At 50.4% G+C, this 27,134-nt stretch overlaps 1 protein-coding gene across 1 annotated transcript in view; it reads left to right on the forward strand.

Moving 5' to 3' along the window:
* Positions 1–27,134, forward strand: part of LOC144106252 (E3 ubiquitin-protein ligase MARCHF3-like) — a 458,876-nt gene that overhangs the window by 224,060 nt on the left and 207,682 nt on the right. Inside the window, exon 4 of the mRNA XM_077639011.1 lies at positions 23,831–24,051. Within this exon, the coding sequence (XP_077495137.1) occupies positions 23,831–24,051 (221 nt within the window). The remainder of the gene's footprint in view (positions 1–23,830; positions 24,052–27,134) is intronic.

The raw sequence follows: 27,134 nt of genomic DNA on the forward strand, positions 1-27,134 counted from the left end.
TTAACGCGACCTCTTGCCAAGCTCTTCCCGGCGAATAAAATGTTTTACAATAAAAAATAACGTCTTTTTGGCGTGTGCTCGTGTTTGGAAAACCGGTATGGACAACAGCGTGTTATCGCCTCCGATGCAGCAGGTGTACGGCGAAGAACGAAAATATACTGGGTTTCTGATTGTTGAGTTGCCGCACTTTTTCACGTGAATGCAAACTGCAAAGGTATAAATGGCATATCTTAATTCCGCAGAGAACCATGATCTTCGAGACTCTTCTAATCATGTTTCTGAGAGATGGGCACATCCTTGAATTCTCACCCCCGTTATTCCCCCTTATTTTACAGGAGGTTTTAAGGAGAAATAAATGTAGTCACTGATGAAATGCTTCTTAATTTATGCGCGTTGGACAGTAACGATAGAACGAAGCTCTTCAAAGCTTCTAAAAACAATACACAGGAAGGTATTGCATTGCCGTTGGAAAATATTTTTTATCCCTGAAATAGCAAAGGAAGCGGAGGACTCTGACAATAGTTGCCGTCACCCGATGCAATTTGGTTCGTGGGGATTTAACGTCCCAAGCCAACTCAGGGAATGAGGGATGCCGTAGTGAAGGGCTCCGGAAATTTCGACCACCTGGGGTTCTTTAACGTGCACTGACATAGCACACTACACGGGCCTCAAGAATTTCGTCTCCATCGAAATTCGACCGCCGCGGCTGGCAACGAACCCGCGTCTTTCGTGTCAGCAGCCGAGCGCCACAACCACTTAACCACCGCGGCGGCCCGGTGCAGTTCTACTCAGCATGCAGTACGAAAAGAAATGGATATTTTATGGACTTAGTCGAAAGGCAGTGTATACATTGTTAGATAAATATAGGATTGTTATAAACAATAGACAATAGGTCTATAGACAATAGTCTATATGCAGTCTAAAGATTGTCTATAGACGATAGAAAATTAAGGCGGTTAGAGATTTTGGTCTATAAATTGTCTATATGTCGTCTATAGACAAATGGCTGCTAAGCCGGTTATAGACTAGTCTATAGATGGTTTATAGATTGTCTATAGACAAAAGGAAATTATGGCGGTTACAGGCTTTAGTCTATAGATGGTCTATAGATTGTCTATGAACAAAAGGAAATAAGACAGGTACAGACTTTAGTCTATAGAAAATCTATTGACCGCCTATAGGCAAAGGAAAATTATGTTTGCTATAGACTTTGGTCTATAGATGGTCTATAGACTTTCTATGCACAGAAGGAAATGAGGCAGTTATAGACTTCAGTCTATAGATAATCTATTGACCGTCTATAGAGAAAGAAAACTTGTCTGTTACAGACTAGTCTACAGATATTCTATGGACCATCTATAGACAGAACAAATTAAGGCGGTTATAGACTTTAGTCTATAGATAGTCTATGCACCACCTATAGACGAAAGAAAATTAAGGCTATTATAGACTTTAGTCTATAGATAATCTATTGGCCGTCTGTAGACAAAGGAAAATTATGTCTGTTACAGACTTTAGTCTACAGATAGTCTATGGACCATCTATAAACAGAAGGAAATTGATGCGGTTGTAGACTTAAGTCTATAGGTAGTCTATGGACCACCTGTAGACAAAAGAAAATTAGAACGGTTATAGACTTTAGTCTATAGATTCTCTATAGACTGTCTGTTGAAATAAATCAGTCTAAAGGGCGTCTATAGAGTCTATAAAAAATCTATAGACAGTCTATAGACCATTTTCATCAGGGGTTTTTCCCGACCCAGCCAAACATCGCGCTGTCGCTGCCTTTCCCAAACCTACTTCCATCAAAGACCTGCGCAGATTCCTAGGTCTGTGCTCTTACTTACTACATGCGGTCTACAAATGCTGCAAAACAAGTTACCCCGATTACTAAACAGTTTGCAAGCTAAAAATATCCAACTCGACAATATAACTTTCAAAGCACTGCGCGACCTTTTCAAAACGAAGTAAAACGAGATTTTGTGTCTATAATATTTCCCCATCAATGTATTAAAAATGTGAGCACGTGTTACACTGAAATGTGGTAACAGTATATATGTTTTAGCGTTTTTCTTGTAATATGTTGTATTTTTCACCTTTTTTTTCTTTACATGTTGTGATAAAATATGCTGTGTATAAACTTTTTTTTACGACATTCCGCAAACTGCCAATGAAAGGGGGCCTGCGGCCCTGTCAAGCTGGCTTCTGGCAGCTTTTTCTGCAGGCTTCCTGCATCATGTAATGTGATGTGAATAAACTTCTTCTTCTTCTTCTTCTACTTCGGCCGGTTTATTCGCTACTTTGCTTCCATTGCTGCGCCTTTAACACAACTGTCCGGCGGTTCCGATTTAGCGGTATATATGTGTTCTCCGGCGTGCGACGATGCCTATAACGCCTTGCGCCGCCCATACTGCGCCATTTAGATTCGACCACTCCTACCGAGATCCACACGGGCCCCGGTGGTGTTGGCCTCGGCGCCGTATTCGCCCAGCGTATCTGTGGTTTCGATGAATACGTTGTTGCCTATGCAAGCCGCACACTCTCTATATATGTCTCTCTCTATGTAAGCATGCTCTCTATGTATGTCGCTTAGCGAGCGCGGACGCACTTTTTTGTCCTATGTCGTTAAAGCCCTGCTCCGCCAGTGCAACATGAGACATCGAACCCCCTCCGCCTATCATCCGCAGACCAGCGGCCTCACCGAGCGATTTAACCGCACCTTCGGAGACATGCTCTCTATGTATGTCGCATCCAACCACTAGAATTGGGATCTCATCCTTCTTATGGGACTTTTGCCTACGCACCGCTCAGCAGTCAACCTTCCCTACTGGCTTCTCTCCCTTCTTTCTTCTTTACGGCCGTCATCCGTCTGCTACAATAGACACCATTCTGCCTTACCAACCTGACGCCTCCGAATATACCCCTGTTTTTGAAGCCGCGCAACGAGCAGATGACTGTCGCCAAATCGCCAGGTCACTCACGACTTACACCCAGTATCGCCAGAAATTCCGGCACGACAACGCTCACACCCCATTGCACTTCTCTCCTAGCACGCTTTTGTGGCTCTTTATACCGACAAGTACCCCTGGACTGTCCTCGACATTTCTCAACAGGTATCACGGCCCCTACGATGTCCTGGAGCGCACATCTGTCATTACGTCGTCGAACACCTCATGCCGTCTACCGACCTCCGCCGCGGCGGCCGCGAGACAGTTCACATCCAGCGCCTCAACCCTTACTGCAGCCTTGCCATCTTACAGTCGCCGTAAGTCGCCAGGAGGGCTCCTCTTCTCCCCGGGGGTGATCGTAAAGAAGATGACACAGACAAAGCAGATGACTCATGACAAAAAAGATGGCCCTGCACCTCAGCCGTATTGCCATCGCCGCGAATGACTGTGGCCGACCTGGCTGCCCTCGGCTGTTTTCGCTGCTGCTCCCGTCCTCCCAGCTTCTTTAAATAAACCACCGCCTTAAATATATACGTTTCTGTACGCACGCGAGTCACCTTCTGCTGATGCTCCTGAAGCTAGAAGTAGCAGACGACGCGCCCATCCCAAAGCGACCGCAGCGCCACTGCCTATAGGCGGAAAACGTTTGGGTCCGCTCTACTCCCGGGCACGCCGCCGCTGTCTTCCAACTGCCCTCATCTAAAAACGTTGGCTTCAGCGTAGCGTGTAAGGTAATCAGTGGCGACGGTGATCCACCGGTTTCCCGCAGATGAAGTTGGGAAAGGGCCGAGAAGGTCCATGCCAACTTGCTCAAATGGGACTCTGGGCTATTGTACGGTATGTATAAGTCCAGCTGGCTTGACAGGGCGTCTTTTCGTCGTTGACAATAGCGGCACGTGCGCACATAATGTCACACTGTGGGCGCACGATCAGGCCAATAATAGCTCTGTTGGATCCAAGCGAGAATGCCGGCGTAGCCGAGGTGACCGGCGGTGGGCTCGTCATGACACGCCTGCAAGATTTATTCACGGAGAGGCGCTGGGATGACGAGGAGGTAGTCCCTTCTGGTTAGAGAAAAGTTGGCTTTGTACAGCACGTTGTTGCGCATACAAAAGGAGGACTGCGTTCTTGCAAATGGCTGGGGAACCTCCATGACACGTGCTTTCAAGAAGACGATGAGAGGTTTCAGCGCCCGGCCCTCACGTTGCTGACTGGAAATAGTCGCTGCGATGAGATGAAAGTCCGGTTTGCCGTCGTCGCGCGCCACCTCGACTGGTGATCTGGACAAGCTGTCGGCATCGTTATGCTAGCACCCTGATTTGCACACGATGTCATATCGAACTCCTCAGGACGTAAGCTCTAACGGGCAAGGCAGCCAGGGGGGCCCCGTAAATTCGTCAACCAGCATAGAAAGTGGTGATCGCTTAGGACTTGAAAATGCCGACCGTACAGATAAGGTCGAAATTTCGTTACTGCCCGTGTCACGGCGAAACATTCTTTTTCGTTGGTGGAATAATTCGATTCAGCACGAGACAGAGTTCGGCTGGCGCATGCTATCACGCGCTCCGCGCCGTCTTGTCACAATCTGATTTGGATCCCAGGCCACGCGGGGGCAGAGGGAAACGAAAGGGCAGACAGCCTAGCTCGAGGCGAAGAAATCCGAGCAGGACAGTCTAACGCCCCGGAGGTCCATCTGCAAGCCTGCGAGGGGGGATACGCAGAACTTTTAAACTTACACAGGGGGATCAGAATCAAATATCCACCACCACACAAAGCTCTGACAAAGGAGGAGGCCACCATCTGGCGTAGACTACAGACAAACACCTTCTCCAACCTACACATACTCAACAAAATGTTCCCATCACAATACAGGGCCACCTGCCCGTGGTGCGGAGCCACACCCACACTTTATCACATTACTTGGGAGTGTGAACGCAACAAATCATTCAACAAACACGAACACCCGAGTGCGGAGCAGTGGGAGAGCCGTCTCACCAGCAGCGAGCTCACGGCCCAACGGGCCTTAGTGAGGCACGCGGGCGATGCAGCACGGCTCAGTGGAGCCCTGGAATAGGGGCCCGCCCATGCTGAAGAGAAGACTCCGATCGCCAGCGCCAAGACCGAAGACGACGGAGCTTTCGAATCCGCGAATCTCTCCACTGTATCAATCTCTCCACTGTATCACTCACTGGGCGAGTACAGCTCCGAGGCCCACGTTGCTGGCATCTGTGTTGACCAGATTCTCGGCTCGAAATGACCAAGGACAGGCGTGGTTTGCAAGCGACGCCGTAGTTGATCAAATGGCTGCCACGCGAATGGAATGCCCTCTTTTGTAAGATGCGTCAACGGTGCAGCAAGTCGGGAAAAGCTGGCAATGAACCGCCGGTAATACCTCTCATCATCATCAGCCCTACTACACCCACTGCAGGGCAACGGCCTCTCCCATGTCTCTTCAATTAACCCTGCCCTTTGCCAGCTGCATCCACCCTTTGCCTGCAAACTTCTTAATCGCATCCGCCCACCTAACCTTCTGCCACCTCCTGCTACGCTTACTTTGTCTTGGAATCCACTCCGTTACCCTTAAGGACCAGCGGTTGTCTTGCCTTCGCATTACATGCCCTACCCAAGCCCATTTCTTCATCTTGATTTCGACTAGGATGTCATTAACCCGAGTTTATTCTCTCACCCACTCTGCCCGCCTCCGGCGTCTTAACGTTACACCTATCATTTATCTTTCCATGGCTCGCTGCGTTGTCCTTAACTTAAGCTGAACTCTTTTCGTTAGCCTCCACGTTTCTGCCCCGTAGGTGAGTACCGGCAAGATACAGCTGTTGTACAGTTTTCTCTTGAGGGAAATTGGTAAACTGCCACTCATGATCTGAGAGAACCTGCCATATGCGCGCCACCCCCATTCTTATCCTTCTAGTTATCTCCGTCTCATGATCCGGATCAGCTGTCACTACCTGCTCTAAGTAGGCGTATTCCTTCAAAACTTCCAGGCTATTGCTGCCAATTGTGGACTGCTGTTCCCTTGCTAGACTGCTGAACATTACCTTGGTTTTCTGCATGTTAATTTTTAGACCCAGCGTTCTGCTCTGCCTGTCCAACTCATAGATCATCATTTGCAGTTCACTTCCTGAGTGACTCAGCAAGGCAATGTCATCAGCGAATCGCAGATTATTTAGGTATTCTCCATTTACTCTGTGGGGGTTGAGTACGAACCCCGTGCCGAAGTGTTGAATGGCACTTCGCCCACATATCGCGGGTTCGGGACAGAGCAAGATGAGGGCATAACCAGCGTTCGCCGCGCGGCTGCGCTCTCGCTCTGAAGGAAGGGAAGGCGCAGTTATTATAGAGCACAAGTGTTTATTACACAGGAAGCTGCATTACACAACACTGCACTAATCCCCAGACCTCAGTAAAAACCTATGGCCCAGCCGCAGCACCCGAAAGCGGGCCCGCGGAGCCGCGCGCGCAATGCAAAGGCTACATACGCGCGTGACGGCACAGCCAAGGGCGATAGCATGCCGCACGGCCAACCAGTTGGTTAAATCGCGCGCGACACAACACGAGGGAGGATGGGGAATGCGCGGAGCACATCTTGACGACGCAGGTCGCACGTCGATGGCTCAAACGCACGTCGTCACCGGCAATGGCCGCGATGACGGAAAACCAGCCAAATCAGGCCCCCCCGAATCCGGAGCGCCGCACAGGCGGGCGACGGGACTCCTGAGGCTCGGGCCTGGACTCAAGCGTACATAGTAGGTGCGCAAGGTTACACCACCCGCGCTCTTGGTCCCCCGGCAAAGGCCGGGGCCCCCGGGAGGCGAAATCTACGCACCTTTCTGCTGCCCGAGTCGGTGACGGTCTCCCCGTTCATTTCCCGCTCGGGCCTCTCGCCGAAACAACGCCCCCCCCCCCCCCCCCCCCCCCCCCCCCCCCCCGCTGTCACTGGGAGTGACCCAATGGGGACGCGAGGTCGAAGCGGGAAGAACGGAAGGGAGGGTGATTTACAGCGGTTCTTCAAAAGAGCTTCCCTTGGAAAGGAGGACAAGCAGCGCGGCCGCCTGCATTCCGCTCGCGGACCTCCCACGGGGGGTCTCTAACGAGCAAACGGCAGCAGCGGGCGCGCACTCCGATCGCTCAAGAGGCCCAATCCCCACAACCCCCTCTTCTTAAATGCTCCCGTCGCTCTGAATGCAGAGCTACGTTCACTACACACAGCACAAAACTGCCTGCGCTAGCATCAATGAGCTACCAGCCTTTCACCATGCCTCCAGCCCTTAAACACACTTACACAGCATTCCCACAGACTCTACAACTATAAATCACTAAGATGCGGCATTGCACAAGAAGTTCAAAAAAGCATTCGCGGCATAGCGATTACAAAATAGGATCACTCGAAGCTATACACAGCAGAAATATGCAACATTGTAATCTTACTTCTGCTCAAAAACTGAGTTCAGGCTTCCGCGCTGCCACAACAGCTCGGAACGCGCACGACAGCGCGCCGGCAAAAGTTCGGCACAACTAACCGCCGGAGCCGCGATATCTCCGATGGAATCGGGAGTCGGTCATGATGAGCAGCAACCACCTATCACCGGAACCAGCTCACCGTCGTCGTCCAGCTGTGGCCGCGAAGCTCGCCATGAACCCGAGGCTGTGAAGATGGTGTCCATAGCAAGGCGGCGCTATGGGCAGCCCAGTGCTGTTCGTCGAGGTCCGCAGCCAAGGCCCCATTGTCTCTTGGCACGCACCGGTTATCACGGAGCTCTGGCGCACTCCGAAACAGTCAAAGCACCATGGTTCAGCGACAGGCGTGAAGAAAAATAAACATTCCAAGGCCGCAGCTCTTGTCTACTGCAAGGTCCCTGATGGCACTAAAGCCACTGAACAAGAAAAAGTATTCACAAACAAACGCACTTCTCTCCACCCAAGCAGGCGCGCGCGCCCGACGGCGCTACAATGGCCAAGGGTAAGAAGGATCTCGAGCAACGTAGACACTGACTTCCCGCGTATTCCTGCGAGCACACATACATTCCGAAACATGGCTAACAGGCATGCCCCTCAGCTACTACTCTGCATGCTCTTTTTTACTTTCTCTTCCCACATGGCCCCCGCCTCAACGGATTCGTACCCGCGCACACAGCCTCTCCGACATCTGGAGACACACTTGGCGAACGAGAAGCGTAAGCGATAGCAGCCATGCGGCGACCAGGCACAGTGGAAAGGAGGGCACTGGCTCACGCACGGAGGAAAAGAAAGCTTTTCACCCCCACAGCAACAGACCCTCCCGGGCATCCCGGGAAAAAAGGTAACCCCGCAAACGACCCTTCGCGCCACAATTAGACAAAAAAGGTCCCCTTCTGAAGCGAACCGAAATACGTTTCATTATCTACAGTACTACACTGTACATAGGCGAGAAAACAAAGCACTTCAAAACTCATATTATACAGACGGGAAACATTTAACGCGAAAATACACTTTGAAACATTGCCAGTACTATACAGAAACGTAACATGCATTCTTCCACTCACATATCGGGCTGAAGGCTCAGCGAAGTAGCTCGCTCCGGGAAACGCCGCGGAACGGGCTCGCCGTGACGAAGGCTGGGTAAAGCCTGAGCTCAGCTGTCAACCGAAGATGTCCGATATCAAGCATGGGACAAAACACAAAGGTGAATGTCGTCTGAGGAGGCACCGAAGAGACAACAGAAGGCGGTCGTTTGCTTCGGTCGTCGTGCCCCCTTGCCAAAACGTGAAATCAACGGACCTCATCAACACCTCTCTCGCTCACAACAGTAAGCGATCAAGTAAGCAGCGTAACCCGGACTTCTCCGCGCGCTACAGAGGGCACCAACAAGCCAAGAGAAAAAACTGCGCCTAGAGCGGAAATATCCTTTCGCGCCATCTGGACCCTGTCTCTCACCGCGGAACAAAGGTTAACGGGTATCGCTAGGGGAGAACTCTGCGGATCAGCTCTCAGCGCCTCGAAAGCGAGCGTGAGTGCCTTCTCGCGGTCAGTCTGCCTTACTGACCTTCGTCAACAGCCGTGGGTCGTGAAGGAATTTGGTTAATTTAGAAAGAGATGCTGCGATGCTGTTGGGTGGACTTGATATTCCAGCCCGAGCCGTCATGACCCACCAAGGCAAGCCCCGGGGACGCCAGCTACATCTGGCTTCGGCCCCTCGGCGCACGCTGCAATATACGAGCTAGCGTTACGGCGCCAGGTCTTTCTCAAGAGACAGAATTCCACGGCCTCATGCGCGCGACGCAGTACCAGCGACGTTCCGACGCATTGTCTCCCTGAGACTACCGTGAATTCTAAACGCGAAAGGTGTCACCGCGCTGGGCCCTGAAACGCTCTTAGGGCTGGAAATAATCCTAGCTGCTCCCAAGGAGTCCGGCCAGTTTTGCCGCCCTTACACAGCGTCATACCAAGCCAAGCCTTTGCTCTGCCACTCCTCGGCGCTGCGCGGGGCTGCTCCTACACGTAGTCCCCTTCGGCGTCAGCGCGATAGCATACACGCAAAAGGCGGCTGGATGAATGCATCTTGCTTCGACATCGAATAAAGGTTCCTTTCTCGCGCACCCATCGACCCTAAATTGCAAATTCGCAACTTTACTGACATATCCTAGCTACCCGCAACGGAGGATAGAAAGGCGTCTCAAGTGCGCGTTACCGGCTGGTTTAACTGGCCCTCAAGCTTGCAACTAAATGCAGTAACTGGAAAGGCAGGAACTGCCCCACGTTGATGCGCCAATTATGTGGGGTTGGTAACGAACCCGTGCCGAAGTGTTGAGTGCCACTTCGCCCACATATCGCTGGTTCGGGACAGAGCAAGATGAGGGCATAACCAGCGTTCGCCGCGCGGCTGCGCTCTGGCTCCGAAGGAAGGAAGACGCAGTTATTATAGAGCACAAGTGTTTGTTACATAGGAAGCTGCATTACACAACACTGCACTAATCCCCAGACCTCAGTAAAAACCCATGGCCCAGCCGCAGCACCCGAAAGCGGGCCCGCGGAGCCGCGCGCGCAGTGCAAAGACTACATACGCGCGTGACGGCACAGCCAAGGGCGATAGCATGCCGCACGGCCAACCAGATGGTTAAATCGCGCGCGACACAACACGAGGGAGGATGGGGAATGCGCGGAGCACATCTTGACGACGCAGGTCGCACGTCGATGGCTCAACGCGCGTCGTCACCGGCAATGGGCGGCGTTGACGGAGAACCAGCCAAATCAGGCCCTCCCGAATCCGGAGCGCCGCACAGGCGGGCGACGGGACTCCGGAGGCTCGGGCCTGGACTCAAGCGCACATAGTAGGTACGCAAGGTTACACCACCCGCGCTCTTGGTCCCCCGGCAAAGGCCGGTGCCCCCGGGAGGCAAAATCTACGCACCTTTCTGCTGCCCGAGTCGGTGGCGGTCTCCCCGTTCATTTCCCGCTCGGGCCTCTCGCCGAAACAACGCCCCCCCGCTGTCACTGGGAGGGACCCAATGGGGACGTGAGGTCGAAGCGGGAAGAACGGAAGGGAGGGTGATTTACAGCGGTTCTTCAACAGAGCTTCCCTTGGAAAGGAGGACAACCAGCGGGGCCGCCTGCATTGCGCTCGCGGACACCCCACGGGGGGTCTCTAACGAGCAAACGGCAGCAGCGGGCGCGCACTCCGATCGCTCAAGAGGCCCAATCCCCACAACTCTTAATCCCAAGTGTTCCCAATTCATGCCTCCAAGTACCTCCTGTAAACAGGCGGGGAATAGCACTGTCGAGATCATGTCTCCTTGCCTGACGCCCTTCCTTATTGAAATTTATTGCTGGTTTTATGGAGGGCTATAGTAGCTGTCCAGTTGCTATATATATATATATATATATATATATATATATATATATATATATATATATATATATATATATATATATATATATATATATATATATAGCAAACGCTGAAAATTGAAGGAGGCAAAGTCTGTCGCTGTGACAGACGGAAGGGCTGCGGTTTCTGCATACCGCGTCAGATATCAACCGCAATGATAGCCCAACGGTTGCCGGCCGCAGTGTAGGGATGCGGGCCGTAGAAATCAATGCCGATCCGGTCGAAAGGGCGTGGTGGGCAAGGGAGCGGCTGCAACTCTCCAGCAAACGATGAGGAGATGCCTTGCGACGTTGACATGCGAGGCAGGAGCGTACGTACTTAAGTACAAAGGTGCACATGCCGCGCCAGCCGTAGCGCGGCCGGATGCAGGTGTCGTGAAAACTCCCGCGTGACCGCATTGTGGGTTAGCGTGGAAATAGGCGCATATTTGTGTGCGCAAGTGGCGAGGAATAATGAGTAACCACTTGAGGCTGTCGGAGCTGTAATTCCGGCGATAGAGGAGATTATCGCGAATGACAAATTGGCAACGCTAAGGCGCCCGTGTGCTGTGCGATGTCAGTGCACGTTAAAGATGCCCAGGTGGTCGAAATTATTCCGGAGCCCTCCACTACGGCACCTCCTTCTACCTTTCTTCTTTCACTCCCTCCCTTATCCCTTCCCTTATGGCGCGGTTCAGGTGTCCAACGATATATGAGACAGATACTGCGCCATTTTCCTTTCCCTCAAAACCAATTATTATGATTATTAAGCCGGCCGGCGGAGAGCACGAGATGGAGAAGCAGCCATGGGGTTGGTCAGAAAGTCGAGGAGAAAAGCGATCCAAGGGTCGGTACGTTGCGCGGGAGGGCATGATTATATGAAGCGACGACGGGGAGGGGTTAGAGGTGAAAAGGCTGGTGAGCGTCTTGATGCTTGCGGCCGGAGCGGTAGTGTCACGGATCTCCCCGGCGAACACTGGGGTCGAGAGAATGGACTAGGCGACAGGTGTACCCACACAGACGCACATTTAATACACCCTAAGTGACACAAACACTAGCACACAAAAGTAACTAACCTTACTAACATCAAACACAAAGATTACCACTAGACACAACCTGGGAACTACCAGTCTACTAGCGTTCGGCGTTCATTTGTTAGCGACTGGTCGCAAAGAAATCATTTACGGTTGAACGCTAAAAAAGACACAGGCTATTCTTTTCCTCACTAAGAACACAACTGTTAACCCCGAAGGTAATATACTTTTAGACGGTGTGAAAGTAAGTATTGTGAACGAAATTAAGACCTTTGGCGTAATATTTTCTGAGACCCTTACGTGGAATAAGCATGTTGAAGTACTCTGCAATAAACTTAACAAGGTTTGCGGGATACTAAACAGACACCCGCCACTTCCTACCGATCACAGTTAAACGCGTAATTTATAACGCACTATTTCTGTCTACACTAAACTACTGCCATCTAATCTGGTCAACTATATCTAAGGAAAACATAGGGAAACTTAAAATCTGTCAGAAACGTGCCTTGCGTGCAATTGCTAATATTCCATGTCATGCGCATACTTCTGATTACTTTCATCACTTTAAACTTCTTCCCATAGAATCCATCTTTTTCGTCTCACGTCTACATATCGCTCGTCCGTTTTGGCGTGTAATCGCAGCTTCCTGGACTTAATAAATCTTCGACCCCACATTTCCTTCTACAATACTCGTCGAAATGACTCATGGGTTGTGCCTTTCTGTCGTACAGATTATGGTCGCCAGTCAATTTCTTATCACGCAGCTGTTCTTTTAAATAACCTTGCGGCCATCGATGTCTGCCCGGAAAAGATGTCCAAACGAGCAGTTTATGCACATTTTCTTGCAGCTAACGCCTGACAAATTTTGTATGCTTGTGTTTGTACTTTTTGGTGTTCTTGATGTTTGTTACTTGTTGCTCAGTTTATTTTATTGTATCCTGTGTTTTTGACTGCCATGAAGTGCTCTGTACTGCTGCAGATTCCTTTTTCTGAATGGTGTTGAAAGGTTCTTTTATAGGCATTGTGCTTAAGCTGAAGTGTACGTATTTAACGAAATCTGTTTCTAACTAACGTTTTGAAGCTAAATGTGTTTTTTTTTTCAAACTGCTGCCGAATTGTACATGAAGGGGCCGGGCTTCATCAAGCCGCAATCATGCGGCTGTTACCCGCCACCCCCCTCTTTCTCCTTGAGAGAGAAAATAAAAATAAAGATTTTATTTGATTTGCTCACGGTTCGGTGCGGATGAAGCGTTGCTAGAGTCCAGTCAGTGCCATCCAAGTAGCAGGCGTCGAGGTGCTCAGGCTGGCGTCACTGGCGGGGTCGTTGGCGGCGTCGTACAAGCTCCCGGTCCAAGTGCCCATGGAGGTGATGCCGGTAATGTTGGCGTTGGGGGCACCACCCGGATGGGTGGCAACAGCGCTGGAGGCGCCCCTGGCCGTAACAGGTGGTAGCGTCCTCCGCTGACTCCCCAGAACGGGCTCAGGAATGGCAGGAAGTCCACGGTGCGAAGCCTTGGAACTCGAGCTCACCGGAGCAGTAGCTGGCGTTGCTCTCTTCCAGCCGAAGCGTCCCTGACTCGCCGGAGCCTCCGCTTTTCGGTTCCCCCCTCTCCGTGTCTCGCTCTCCCTCGCGCTTTTATAACCTTGGCGTAAAGCCCCAACTCGATGCACACATCCTAGGCGTACGGCGGAGCGCCTACGCGCCCAGCGCCGCGCCGTGCCAGGCGTCGAAAAAAGTCATACACCTCCATGCTCCCTGTGCTAGGGCGTTCACCCTCTCGAGCCGACCGAAGGAATTTCAAGCGTGAAGAAAGGGGATTTGGGGGGCGCTGAAAGGACAACTTAAACCGCGAAGAAATGTTCCAGGAACCTGGGATAGGTTCAAGCCATAAAGAAAAGAGTCCCCGAGAGCCCCCGCCGTCCTCTAAAGCCCCAACTCGATGGACACATCCTACGCGTACGAGCGGAGCGCCTACGCGCACGGGCGTACGCTGGATCCTGTCTGCGCATGCGCAAAGCGCGACGCGCGCGCAGGCGCGAGCAGGGGCAGATATCTGTCCATGTCAAATATCCGCGCCTGAGCGCGCGCGCTTGCGCGCGCGTCGGAAGCGGGGTCCGGTTTACAACAATAGGAGGACGGCGGGGGCTCTCGGGGACTCTTTTCTTTATGGCTTGAACCTATCCCAGGTTTCTGGAACGTTTCTTCGCGGTTTAAGTTGTCCTTTCAGCGCCCCCCAAATCCCCTTACTTCACGCTTGAAATTCCTTCGGTCGGCTCGAGAGGGAGAACGCCCCAGCACAGGGAGCATGGAGGTGTATGACTTTTTTCGACGCTTGGCACGGCGCGGCGCTGGGCGCGTAGGCGCTCCGCCGTACGCCTAGGATGTGTGCATCGAGTTGGGGCTTTATTGTTGTAAACCGGACCGACGCGCGCGCAAGCGCGCGCGCTCAGGCGCGGATATCTAACATGGCCAGATATCTGCCCCTGCTCGCGCCTGCGCGCGCGTCGCGCTTTGCGCATGCGCAGACAGGATCCAGCGTACGCCCGTGCGCGTAGGCGCTCCGCCGGTACGCGTAGGATGTGTCCATCGAGTTGGGGCTTTAGTCGACGTCATCCTTCCCGTCATCCTCTTCTCCACCAATCATCTCTTCCCAGCTCACTGAATACTTCATATTCTTTATTTTTCGGTTAATTCAAGTCATCCTTATCGCCATCCTCGTCGTCTTCTTCACACCCTTTTCGTTCATACTTTTATTTCAGGCTCTCTATTATATGTTACAGACAGGCCACGCGGATGTCTTATTCTTGCAGACGAATAGGTGGCCTGGCAAAGCGGCCGGATGGGTCTTTCAATGAGGAAAGCCAATAAAGCACATGATAGTCCGTCACAACGTCAAAAGAGCGGCCACAGAGGTGATGGCGGAATTTGGCAAGGGCCCGTACGATGTCCAAACACTCTTTTTCACTGACGGAGCAATTAGATTCACCCTTCGTAAGTGTAGTAACACGGTGGTTTGGGCTAGTTGGTTGCTATTCATAATGTAGACAAGTTTCGCAGCAAGAATAAAACGTACACAGAAGACAAGGAACAAATAAGACAAGACTGTGCTGCACTTCCAAATGATTTTATTTGAAAAAGCTCGACGTCTGAATACATTCAGTTATCATGAGATGAAACCTAAGTACAATCATTCAAAAAAACCATTTCATTCTCCACCAATGACAGTGAAGGCGTGCTGACGCAAGTGTAACCATAATTCCTAATAAAAAAGGCTTCGCTAATTTCACGCTGAAGCTTGTCCTTGGCGTGACCCAGAAACTGCGCCTTCTTAAGCATAGGTTTGCATTTGCAAGACCGGCAGTGTACGGCAAGATGGCCGCTAATACCATCATTTACTAGATTTAACTGTTTTAGCGCTCTTTCATTAAAACACCACCCCGTTTGGCCAATGTACACTTTTTTACACGTAAGAGGAATGCTATAAACGACCTTCGTTAAACATTTTGTGAACTTTGTGATATGCTTAATACTGCACGGCGCCTTCTTCTTTCTCGTTATCATTGGGCAAATTTTTGACACCTTGCATGGTGCGGAAAATACAATGTTAACGTTGTATCGCCTGGCGATCTTCTTCAGATTGTGAGATATCTTATGAAGGTACGGTATTACCTGAGTGTTATTCTGTTTCTTTCCTTTATCATCCGTTTCTTTACTTCTCTTCCTTTCCTGCATTAGGCTCTCACAAACAGCCGAAATACCATCATCAGGGAAGCCGGACATGCGTAGCCGCTCGACTTGCTGATTGACACTATCGGTCATTTGATGCGGGCAGGTTTTTTCTAGGGCAGCATCGATGCAGTTCATGGCAATCCCGCGTTTAATTATCTTTGAATGAGCGCTGTTATAAGGGAGAAGGGACTTTTGTGACCTAGGGTTATATTTCCAACAAATGTGGTTCGTTCTGAAAGCAATTCTGAGGTCTAAAAACTGTATGTTGTGAGCGCAGGGAAGTTCGTACGTGAATTTTAAACCTGTTGCTGTAGCTTTAAAAGCCGTGATAATTTCTGCAACTGCGTCGTCAAGGGATGAAATATGCGAATTGTCAAGAATCACCAAGTAATCATCGACATATCTAAAAATTCTGTTAACATGAAGGCCCTTTAGTGAATTGTTAACGCGCTTATCAACAAAACAAAGATAGATGTCACAAAGTATGGGAGCTACTGAAGAACCTATGCAAATGACCGCCTTTTGGGTATAAAAACGATCATTAAAATTGATGGCAGTTGTTTGAAGATAAAATTCTAAAAGCGTTAAAAAGTTATTACTGCTGACACCTGATAAATTGCAAAAAAACACATCTACCGTCTCTTCAATCAACTGTCATCATCATCATCATCATCATCAGCCCTACTACACCCACTGCAGGGCAAAGACCTCTCCCATGTTTCTCCAATTAACCCTATCCTTTGCAAGCTGCATCCACCCTTTGCCTGCAAACTTCTTAATCTCATCCGCCCACCTAACCTTCTGCCGCACCCTGCTACGCTTACTTTCTCTTGGAATCCACTCCGTTACACTTAAAGACCAGCGGTTATCTTGCCTTCGCATTACATGCCCTGCCCAAGCCCATTTCTTTCTCTCGATTTCAACTAGGATGTCATTAACCAGTGTTTGTTCCCTCACCAACTCTGCCCGCTTCCGATCTCTTAACGTAACACCTATCATTTTTCTTTCCATGGCTCGCTGCGTTGTCCTTAACTTAAGCTGAACTCTTTTCGTTAGCCTCCACGTTTCTGCCCCGTAGGTGAGTACCGGCAAGATACAGCTGTTGTACAGTTTTCTCTTGAGGGAAATTGGTAAACTGCCACTCATGATCTGCGAGAATTTGCCATATGCGCTCCACCCCATTCTTATCCTTCTAGTTATATCCCTCTCATGATCCCGATCAGCTATCACTACCTGCCCTAAGTAGACGTATTCCGTCACAATTTCTAGGCTCTCGCTGCCAATTGTGAACTGGTGTTCCCTTGCTAGGCTGTTGAACATTACCTTGGTTTTCTGCATGTTAATTTTTAGACCCATCGATCTGCTCTGCCTGTCTAACTCAATGATCATGATTTGCAGTTCACCTCCTGAGTGACTTAGCAAGGCAATGTCATCAGCAAATCGCAGATTATTTAGGTTTTCTCCATTTATTCTTATTCCCAACTGTTCCCAATTCAGGCCTCGAAATACCTCCTGTAGACATGCGGTGAACAGCATTGGCGAGATCGTGTCTCCTTGCCGGACGCCCTTCCTTATTGGAATTTTATTGCTGACTTTATGGAGGACTATAGTAGCTGTGCTGTTGCTATATATATCTTCCAGTATTTTGACATCAGGCTCTTCTACCCTCTGATTACGCAATGCCTGTATGACTGCTGAGGTTTCCACTGAGTCGAATGCTTTCTCGAAATCAATGAAAGCTATATATAGAGGTTGATTATATTCTGCGCATTTCTCTATCACCTGATTGATAGTGTGAATATGATCTATTGTGGAATATCCTTTACGAAAGTCTAAGGTTGGACGAAATCTCGTCTGGTCGGGTAGTAGCGTCATAGGAAAACAAAAATACATGAATCGCCGACCAAAGGCTTGTGTCAATAAACGACGTTTCGGCTTCCTTACGGAAGCCTTGTTTCAATACGTTTCAATAATCGTCCGAGTCATCTTGCATACACTGGCGGGAGATTGCCGTCATTGCGATTAAGTGTTTTTTTTAGTCGTTTGTATCGCCAGCGACTCAAGACATTGGCGTGTAAGCCCGTTTCTTTCTTTGGCGATAATAGAGGCCTCATTCCAGCAGATACGATGTCCTGCTGATACGGCATGCTCCGCAAGAGCGTTGGCAACTACTTTTTGGTTTTCTACCTCCTTCTTGTGCTCTTTCAGGCGCCTTCGAAAATTCCCGCTTTCGCCTATGTATACATAATCGCACTCAGCACAAGGGATCCGGTACACCACGCCCGGAAATTTTTCCTTTTCCAGCTTTTCCTTCACATTCACAAGTTCGTGCCGTAACTTGTGGGTGGGAACGTGGGCAACGTGAACGTCGTACGAGCGCAGCACACGTCCCAGTGCTTCGCTTACACCAGGCACATAGGGGATGGCGGCATGTGATTGGCAATGGTTGCGGGCCGTGTTCTCTAGGAGCACTGAGCGGCGTTCCACGGAGGCTAGAAATTTCCTGGGGTAGCCGCAAGTCGTCAACTCACGGCGCACTTGCACCAGGTCCGAGGCATGGTCTTGATGTCGTGAGCAAATTTTTCTCGACCTTTCGATGAGTGAAGCCGCAACAGCACGTTTGTGGCAGGCCGGGTTCACTGAGTTAAAATGTAGGTACCTGCCCGTGTGGGTCGACTTCCTGAACACTCGAAAGGAGAGGTTATGGCCCACTCGCTCCACTAACACGTCCAGTGGACGTGCTGTTGCGGCCTCACTCATCGAAAGGTCGAGAAAAATTTGCTCACGACATCGAGACCATGCCTCGGACCTGGTGCAAGTGCGCCGTGAGTTGACGACTTGCGGCTACCCCAGGAAATTTCCAGCCTCCGTGGAACGCCGCTCAGTGCTCCTAGACAACACGGCCCGCAACCATTGCCAATCACGTGCCGCCATCCCCTATGTGCCTGGTGTAAGCGAAGCACTGGGACGTGTGCTGCGCTCGTACGACGTTCACGTTGCCCACGTTCCCACCCACAAGTTACGGCACGAACTTGTGAATGTGAAGGAAAAGCTGGAAAAGGAAAAATTTCCGGGCGTGGTGTACCGGATCCCTTGTGCTGAGTGCGATTATGTATACATAGGCGAAAGCGGGAATTTTCGAAGGCGCCTGAAAGAGCACAAGAAGGACGTAGAAAACCAAAAAGTAGTTGCCAACGCTCTTGCGGAGCATGCCGTATCAGCAGGACATCGTATCTGCTGGAATGAGGCCTCTATTATCGCCAAAGAAAGAAACGGGCTTACACGCCAATATTTTGAGTCGCTGGCGATACAAACGACTAAAAAAACACTTAATCGCAATGACGGCAATCTCCCGCCAGTGTATGCAAGATGCCTCGGACGATTATTGAAACGTATTTAAGAGCCGGGTTTTTTAAAAGTAAAGCCTTCAGTGAACAAGGCTGCCGTAAGGAAGCCGAAACGTCGTTTATTGACACAAGCCTTTGGTCGGCGATTCATGTATTTTTTTTTCCTATGATCCTTTACGAAAGCCTGCCCGGTCATTTGGTTGATTAAAGTCTAACGTTGCCCTCACTCTATTAGCGATTACCTTAGTAAATACTTTGTAGGCAACGGATAGTAAGCTGATCGGCCGGTAATTTTTCAAGTCCTTGGCGTCTCCCTTCTTATGAATTAAGATAACGTTTGCATTCTTCCAAGCTTCTGGTACCGTCGAAGTCATAAGGCATTGCGTATACAGGGTGGCTAGTTTTTCTAGCACGATGTCCCCTCCATCCTTCAACAGATCTGCTGTTACCTGATCCTCCCCAGCTGTTTTTCCCCTTTTCATTGCTTCTAAGGCTTTCTTTACTTCATCTTTCGTTACTGGCGGGATGATGCATTGCTGTGCACTACTGTCTTTCTCATTAACGCTGCGATTAGTTTGGCTACTGTACAGGTCTGTGTAGAACTCTTCGGCTACGTTTACTACCTTATCCATATTGCTAATGACATTGCCCTGCTTGTCTCTTAACGCATACATCTGGTTTTTACCTATGCCTAGTTTCCTCTTCACCGCTTTTAGGCTACCTCCGTTCTTTATAGCATGCTCGATTTTCTCCATATTAAACTTCCGTATGTCGGGTACCTTGCGCTTATTTATTAGCTTCGATAACTGTCAGTTCTATTCTGTCGGTAGGGTTAGACGCCGTCATCCTTTGACGCTTCTTAATCAGATCTTTCGTCACCTGAGATAGCTTTCCGGTATCCTGTCGAACTCTTCTACCGCCTATTTCTACGGCACACTCCGTAATGATGTCTGTCAGATTATCGTTCATTGTATGAACATCAAGATCGTCTTCCTCAGTTAAAGCCGAATATCTGTTTTGCAGCGCTATCCTAAACTCCTGTACTTTCCCTCTTACGGCTAACTCATTAATGGACTTCCTCTTCACTAGCTTCTTCCGTTCCCTCTTCATGTCTAAGCTAATTCGAGACCTTACCATTCTGTGGTCGCTACAACGCACCTTTCCGAGGACGGCCTCATCCTGAACAATGCCAGATTTAGCGCATAGTATGAAGTCGATTTCATTTTTAGTCTCACCCATGGGGCCCTTCCTGGTCCACTTCCTGGTTTCTCGTTTGCGGAAGAAGGTATTCATGATCTGTAAATTATTTCTATCTGCGAATTCTACTAATAACTCTTCCCTGCTATTTCTAGAACCTATCCCATAGTCACCTACCGCGTGGTCGTCAGCTTGCTTCTTGCCCACCTTCACATTGAAGTCGCCCATCAGTACAGTGTACTGTGATTTTACTTTATTCATCGCCCATTCTGCGTCCTCATAGAAGCTTTCAACGCTCTGGTCATCATGACTGGATGTGGGCACGTAGGCCTGCACCACTTTCAGCTTGTACCTCCTATTCAGCCTAATTACTATAGCTACTACCCTCTCGTTAACACTATAAAACTCCTCTACGTTGCAAATAATACATATTTTTAGCGCAACCACGATAGTGACACAGAGATCAGAGACAAACACGAGCGCTAACTGTTCTCTGTGTCCCTGTCGTGGTTGCGCTAAAATTATGTGTAATTTGTCACAAATCCAACTAGCCCAACATCTAACTCTTTCAAAGTATATTCCTCTAAGTTTCCAGGTATATCCTGATTAATGAGGAATCCGACACCTAGTTCCCGTTTGCCCTCTAATCCGCGATAGCACAGTATGTGTCCGTCCTTTAGTACTGTATAGGCCTCACTTGTCCTCCTAACTTTGTTAAGCCCTATCACATCTCATTTAATTCCCGCTAGTTCCTCGAACAGCACTGCTAGGCTAGCCTCACTAAATAAAGTTCTAGTGCTAAACGTTGCCAGGTTCAGATTCCAATGGCGGCCTGTCCGGAGCCAGAAATTCTTAGCACCCTGCGCTGCGTCACAGGTCTGGCCGCCGCCGTGGTCAGTTGCTCCGCAGCCGCTGGGGACTGAGGGCCGAGGGTTAATCGGTTTGTTCATTGAAGTTTGTGGCCAGGTACTGCACCAGGGTGGCCAAATCCTGTTCTGGTGAGGGAGTGCGTTGTCGGTTCTGGTCACCGAGAACAGGCCGCACCCCAGGCCTCGTTATGCAATTCCATCAACACGCGGTTTTTTTTTGAACCCAGTGGAGAATTGCGCGGCACCAGGATTTGAACCCCGGTCCACTTGCACGCGAGGCGGACGCTCTACCTCTACGCCATCGCGCCATCGGTAATACCTGCAAAGGACCAAAAAACGCGGGACCGTTTTCTTGGGCGAAGGAGTGGGAAAGTTGGCGACGGCGACTGCTTTAGCAGGATCCGGCCGGACTCCACGATGGCTGACGACATGGCCCAGTAAAAGGAGCTTCTTATACCTAAAGTGGCATTTCTCGGGCTTTAAAGTCACGCCGGCAGATCTAATAGCCTGTAGCACGGTCAAGAGGCGCTGGAGGTGTTCTTCGAACGTTGGCGAAAATACAACGTCGTTTAGGTATATCAAGCACGTTTGCCATTCAAAACAGCGTCCATCATTCTGTGAAATGTTGCCGGAGCCGAGCACAAACCGAAAGGAAGGACCTTGAACTCATCAAGGCCATCCGGCGTCACGAAGGCTGTCTTCTAGTGATCCCGCTCGTCAACTTCGATCTGCCAGTAACCACTTTTTAAGTCCAGCGAAGAAAAGTATCGCGCCGGCCGCAGCCGGTCAAGAGAGTCGCCAATGCGTCACGGGAAGGCAAACGTCTTTTTTGTAACCTGGTTAAGCTTCCGGTAGTCAACGCAAAATCGCAGGCTGCCATCTTTCTTCTTAACCAACACAACAGGCTAAGCTCAGGGGCTCCTCGATGGCTGGATAACCCCATCCTCCAGCATTTCGTGCACCTGATGAGTTATGGCTTCACGCTCCCGCAATGAGACAAGGTAAGGGCTTTGACGAGCCGGTAGGATACTGTCGTCCATTATTATGCGGTGCTTAGCGAGAGGCGTCTGTTTCACTGCCGATGTAGACGAGAAATAGACTTGGAACTGACGCAGAAGGCCGACTATTCTTTCCCTCTCGGCTTATAGTAAGCATCGGTTGACATAAAGGACCGACTGGGGTGTGCGACAGATGGATGTTTCGCTCTGGAGGGCAAGACAGTCGTGAGTTTTGGCGATTCCCTTGAAGTATGCGGCCGCGGTGCCCTTGGCGATGTGTTGCCGTTTGGTCCCGAAATTCGGTAGAAGGACACTTGCCAGGCCGTTGTGTAGCGTTCCGATCTCTCTCGCGATGCAGAACCCATGAGAGAGCACCAGCGCAGTGTTAATCATGCATTAGGACGATGACGATACACCCAGCAAACACATCATCCTCGTGCCCGCAACTAATTGCCGTACGATTCGATGCACTCGAAAACTGTGAAACGTGCCATTGCCATCATGTGTCTTGATTCAGCTCTAAAGAAATCGTGTTGTCATAAAGTACAGGAAAGCTTTGACGCACAGATAGAAAAGCTTGAACAGGCAGGCTTTCCTTCCCTGGTGATTAGGTTTGTGGTGGAAGCATTGCTGAAAAAGGTAAAAAAGAAAGGGAAAAAAAGAGCGAGGATGGCGAAGTATCTGAAAAGAAAATCAAACCCGTGGTGATTCCATACTGCCACAAAGTGGCTCATTATCTTAAGCATGTTGCCGTGGAATACAAAGTCCCGGTGGTCTTCTCTGCACCAAGAAAACTTGCATCGCTGTGTCGGAAGATTGGAAATGATAATGTCAAGTCAACAGAATGCGAAACTAAGCATGCAAACACTTTTCTGAAATGTGCTCTGGGGGTAGTTTATAGAATCCCGCTGACTTGTGAAACGATGTACATCGGCCAGACAGGCCGATGTTTTAATGAACAAGCTAACGGAGCATAAACGCTCGCTAAGAACTGGTACCGGATCACGTATGCCGCATCACTGCAAGGACTGCGGCAAAGAAGGGCAAAAATTTGTGAAGCAAAGCTCCAAGAAACTCAGATATTATGTATAAGTAAAGATATACTGCCCGTGAACTGCTGGAAGCCCACCGGATTAGAAAAATCAGGAGTTCCTATGTCAGCACCCCATCGCTGGTCATTCATAAGAATTAAAGTATATTTTTAGATAAGTTTAGAAAGATTTGAATCACTTTTGTTCCCCCCTCTGTAGCATCCTTCCCCTCGCACTTGTCATTTACCTGTTGTTTGTTATTATGTTTTTGTCTCCCTTTCCACCACACCTTCCTCTTGGGTATAAATAAGCCGTTCTTGAATTCAATAAACAGTTGCAAGTAGCGCCTGTCTCGTGCCTTTATTTCCTGTGCTGTGTTTTTTGTGCGCTTCATCTACTCAGCACCTCCCAGTTCAACGGCGTCTTCGTCACATAGCCACTGCACAGTCAGTTTCTCCAGTCGAAAAAGGCGTCAAACAGCTCGTCCGGCAAGTCAAACGCGTCTTCATGCTCGCGCCGGTGCAGCCGCCGCAGTCGTATCGCCACGTACAACGCCGCCATTTTCTGTCAGAAACGCAACGGTCAAATTGACCGCCTCGGGGCGATCACAAAAAAATGAGAAATTTGCGGCTTCATAATTAGGTGTGCAACGTCATCACTTCTGCCACATTTGTGACGTTATTTGAAGTCACCCATGACACAAAAGAGCAATATGCCCGCAGTCCACGGCCGACAAATAGGAGCTAGGAGTATTTGATCTATTTTTTTGACAAATTGTTTACATGTTTTTGATTTGATAATTCCGTAATTCGGCCCCAGAGCTTTGTCGACTGGCTGCTGGACGGCGACAATCTGTCTGACCACGTGCTGTTCGCGATGAGCGTGCTGTTCACCCTGAGCCTGGTGCTGGTGCTGACGTTCGCCTGGCTGCAGGCCACTCAGACGCTGGCGCACCTCTCATGGCTGCTGGCCATGCCGCTTGCCTTGCTGCTGGTCCTGCAGAGCTTCACCTGGATGGGCTTTGCCCTCTACAGCCTCTGGTGAGTGACTCGCTGCGGCGCGTCAGTGCCCGTGCGGCCATGTGGGACTCAATCTCTTTCTCCACCTTAGAGGTAAAGGGTGTTGTTGTTTATGCACCATGCAGAGGAGTTGAATAGAATACATGCAGCCATTGGGAACAGCACGACACCTTGCTTGTTTGTTTATTCATACTGTCGTCCCAAGGAAGAGCCTTTAAGGGAAGATAATATAAAATGAATAGGTACAAAGTCTCGTTCCATTTCGAACGAGAAGCGGCAATTCAGTGCAATGACTGTATCTTAAAAAAGTTAAATGCGGCGAAAAAAGGCAAAATACACTCGTGTTATGCGCACCAGAAGTATGTGACATTCCTTGTGTGCTACGAGGTACATTCCTTGTGTGTGCTACGAGGTACATTCCTTGTGTGTGCTACGACGTACATTCCTTGTGTGTGCTACGAGGTTCCACGTTCGACGGCGCGGCGTAGACGGAGACCCAGATGACAGGCATCATCAATTACCCAGCCATGCTCGTTGAGAGTGACAACCAGAACGAAGGGGTTTAAGCCCAACCGGACCCAACCGGACCCGCCGCCGCCGCCGCGGGGAAACAGGCTTTATCCTCCCCAATTGGCGTGGCGGTTCCAGGGGCGGCCCTCCCGAGCACATTCCAGGACAAGGGAACTGTCAGCGATCCAGAGCGCGCCTTACCTTGAGGAGCGAGTGTCAGTTGATGGATGAAGAATGGAGGCCGGTGACACGCGGGAACTGTCAGCGGGCCAGAGCGCGCCGTACCACAGCCGACGCTATGCGCTACCGCGAAGACAACCTTCTTTCCCTCGGACTAAACACGTGAGGGGGGCGAGACAATAAGTGCGGTGGTATGTTTGTGCGCTCAAGTGAAAGCCCTAGCCCCCCCCCCCTCCTTCCCCTCCGGCGTGGGCGTCCTCACCCTAGGGAGTGTGGAGAAGAGGATATAAAAATCGAGAAGCAGTACGGAAGAAGGACGCTCAGGACGACATCGTTCGCCAAGAGGGCCTTCAGCGCCGAAGCCCGACGGCGTGCAGCTTCTGCCAGCAACCGCTCGAGCCCAACTCCGGAGCCACTCCATCGCCCCTATGAAGTCGTCGGCACGTAAGCTCGGACGCCCCAGCCTCTGATGTATAATCTTAATCATGTGTAATTATTGAATATATCTGTTTGTTTAAACTGAGCCATACGGTGTCTCTTTGCCTCTCCGTCCCGTGTGGACCTGCGCATTATGGGGGTCATCACACTGGTGTCAGAAGTGGGGTCTCAAAAGCAAATGTCCTCTGAATGCTGTGACATTCATGACTTCAAAATTGTAATCAAAAGGGAATCACGGGACTGATTGTGGGACTTTTACCCCCATTTGAGAGGCTTGAGGCACTGGAGGGCTTGAGAAAAAAAAATGTCTGTATCTGAGGGAGCTCCCACTCCACAGCCGTCGCTCGGAGCAAGCATGCTGGCATTAGGAAGCGTCATTCCGACGTTTACGGGAGATAAGACAGGGGTTCCAATCTGCGATTTCTTTTCCATGCTAGAAGAGATTGGGAAAATGGGGGGATGGTCCGATGCTCAAATGCTGGGAATGGCGAGGTGTAAGATGGCAGGAGCTGCTCATGATTTTGCATGGCGAGACGAAAAAGTAAAATCCACAAAATCATTTGCGGAATTTAAGAAGCTCGCGTTTGAGCATTTCGACACTGAACCACGTCACGTGCGGGTACAGAGGTTCCGTGACGCCGGACAGATGGTAGGGGAGGACGTGCGAACATTTGCGTCGCGGCTTCAGCGCCTAGCACGCGATACGTTAAGCAGGGAGGAGGAAGGAGACCAGCTAAGGAAGAAATACGCGGAGGATCTACTTAAAGAGGAAATGACCGCTTTGTTCGTGGCTGGTCTGCAAGACCCCGTGCGCCGGTTCGTGCTCTCGCGCAAGCCGAGCAATTTCGACCAAGCCGTGGCGGCCGCATTGGATGAGGAACGAAATGAGGCGCTAACGACAGCCGCAGCGAGAGTACGCGTCATAGAGAGAGCGGTGCTCAACCCTGAGGTTGCTCTCTTGACAGAGCGGTTAGATCGCTTAGAAAAGCTGCTATCTCAGCAGGTGGAACGCCAGGTTGAAGCGCGCGCTCAACAGCGCCCATTCGCTGGAAACCGGAGACCGCCACAAAGCTACAGGCGCGGTATGCGAGATTTTGAAGAAATCGTATGCTTCGCTTGCCAGGGTCGCGGACACATCGCCAGGTTCTGCCAAAACGTGCGCCGTGGGGAGCCACAAAGAGAAGCAGGCGAGACACGCCCTAAGCAAGCCTACAGCGGGGCTCCAGATACCGAGACAAAAAACTAGATAGTCCTCCCCAGCCTGAGGAGCGTGGGGAGGGAGCAGTGGATGATGAGGTGGTGGTAGTTTGTGTGGCCGACGAGGCATGCCCTGTTGTACGTATGCCCGGACACGGTGTCTCTGCCAAACGGAGTGTCAGGTATATTAGGGCAGGATTTTTTGAGAAAAGGGAAGGTAGTAGTCTCATTCTCTGAGGAAGAGGTTAATGCGGGCGGATCAAAAGTTCCGTTTTTGAACAGGAGAGGGGCTGAGATTCGCATTACCGATATTGACACCCGTCAAACAGTGGGATCATTGGAGAAGGTATATTCGCGGGTTGCCGTCAGGCTGGTCGATGAGGCGGTCGTCCTTCCTTGGTCGGAGCACATTTTGTACGCGTTTGTGCCTTCAGATGTAGAGAGCGGCGCCGTGGGAGTGCTTGAGCCGGTCGACTCTTTCAGCAATGGCCTGAAGGCAGCCGCGTGCCTCGTGACAGTTAATGACGCCCACAGAGTGCCCCTGCGGGTGGTTAACTGTAGCCAGCAGCCACTGAGCCTTCCAAAGAATAAAACATTGGCTTTCTTCACCTCTGCGATAGAGAAACGTGAGCCCACCGATACGGTACTCGCAACTGTAGAGCATGCTAGTCCTTCGGCTGCTCCAAAGGTGTCGTTCGATCTTTCTCACTTAAAATCCAGGGAGAGGGAGGCTCTGGCTGGTTTGCTGAACGACTACTCGGAAGTATTCGCCGCGTCCA

Source organism: Amblyomma americanum, chromosome 10 (genome assembly GCF_052857255.1).
Source record: "Amblyomma americanum isolate KBUSLIRL-KWMA chromosome 10, ASM5285725v1, whole genome shotgun sequence".
Taxonomy (NCBI): Eukaryota; Metazoa; Arthropoda; class Arachnida; order Ixodida; family Ixodidae; genus Amblyomma; species Amblyomma americanum.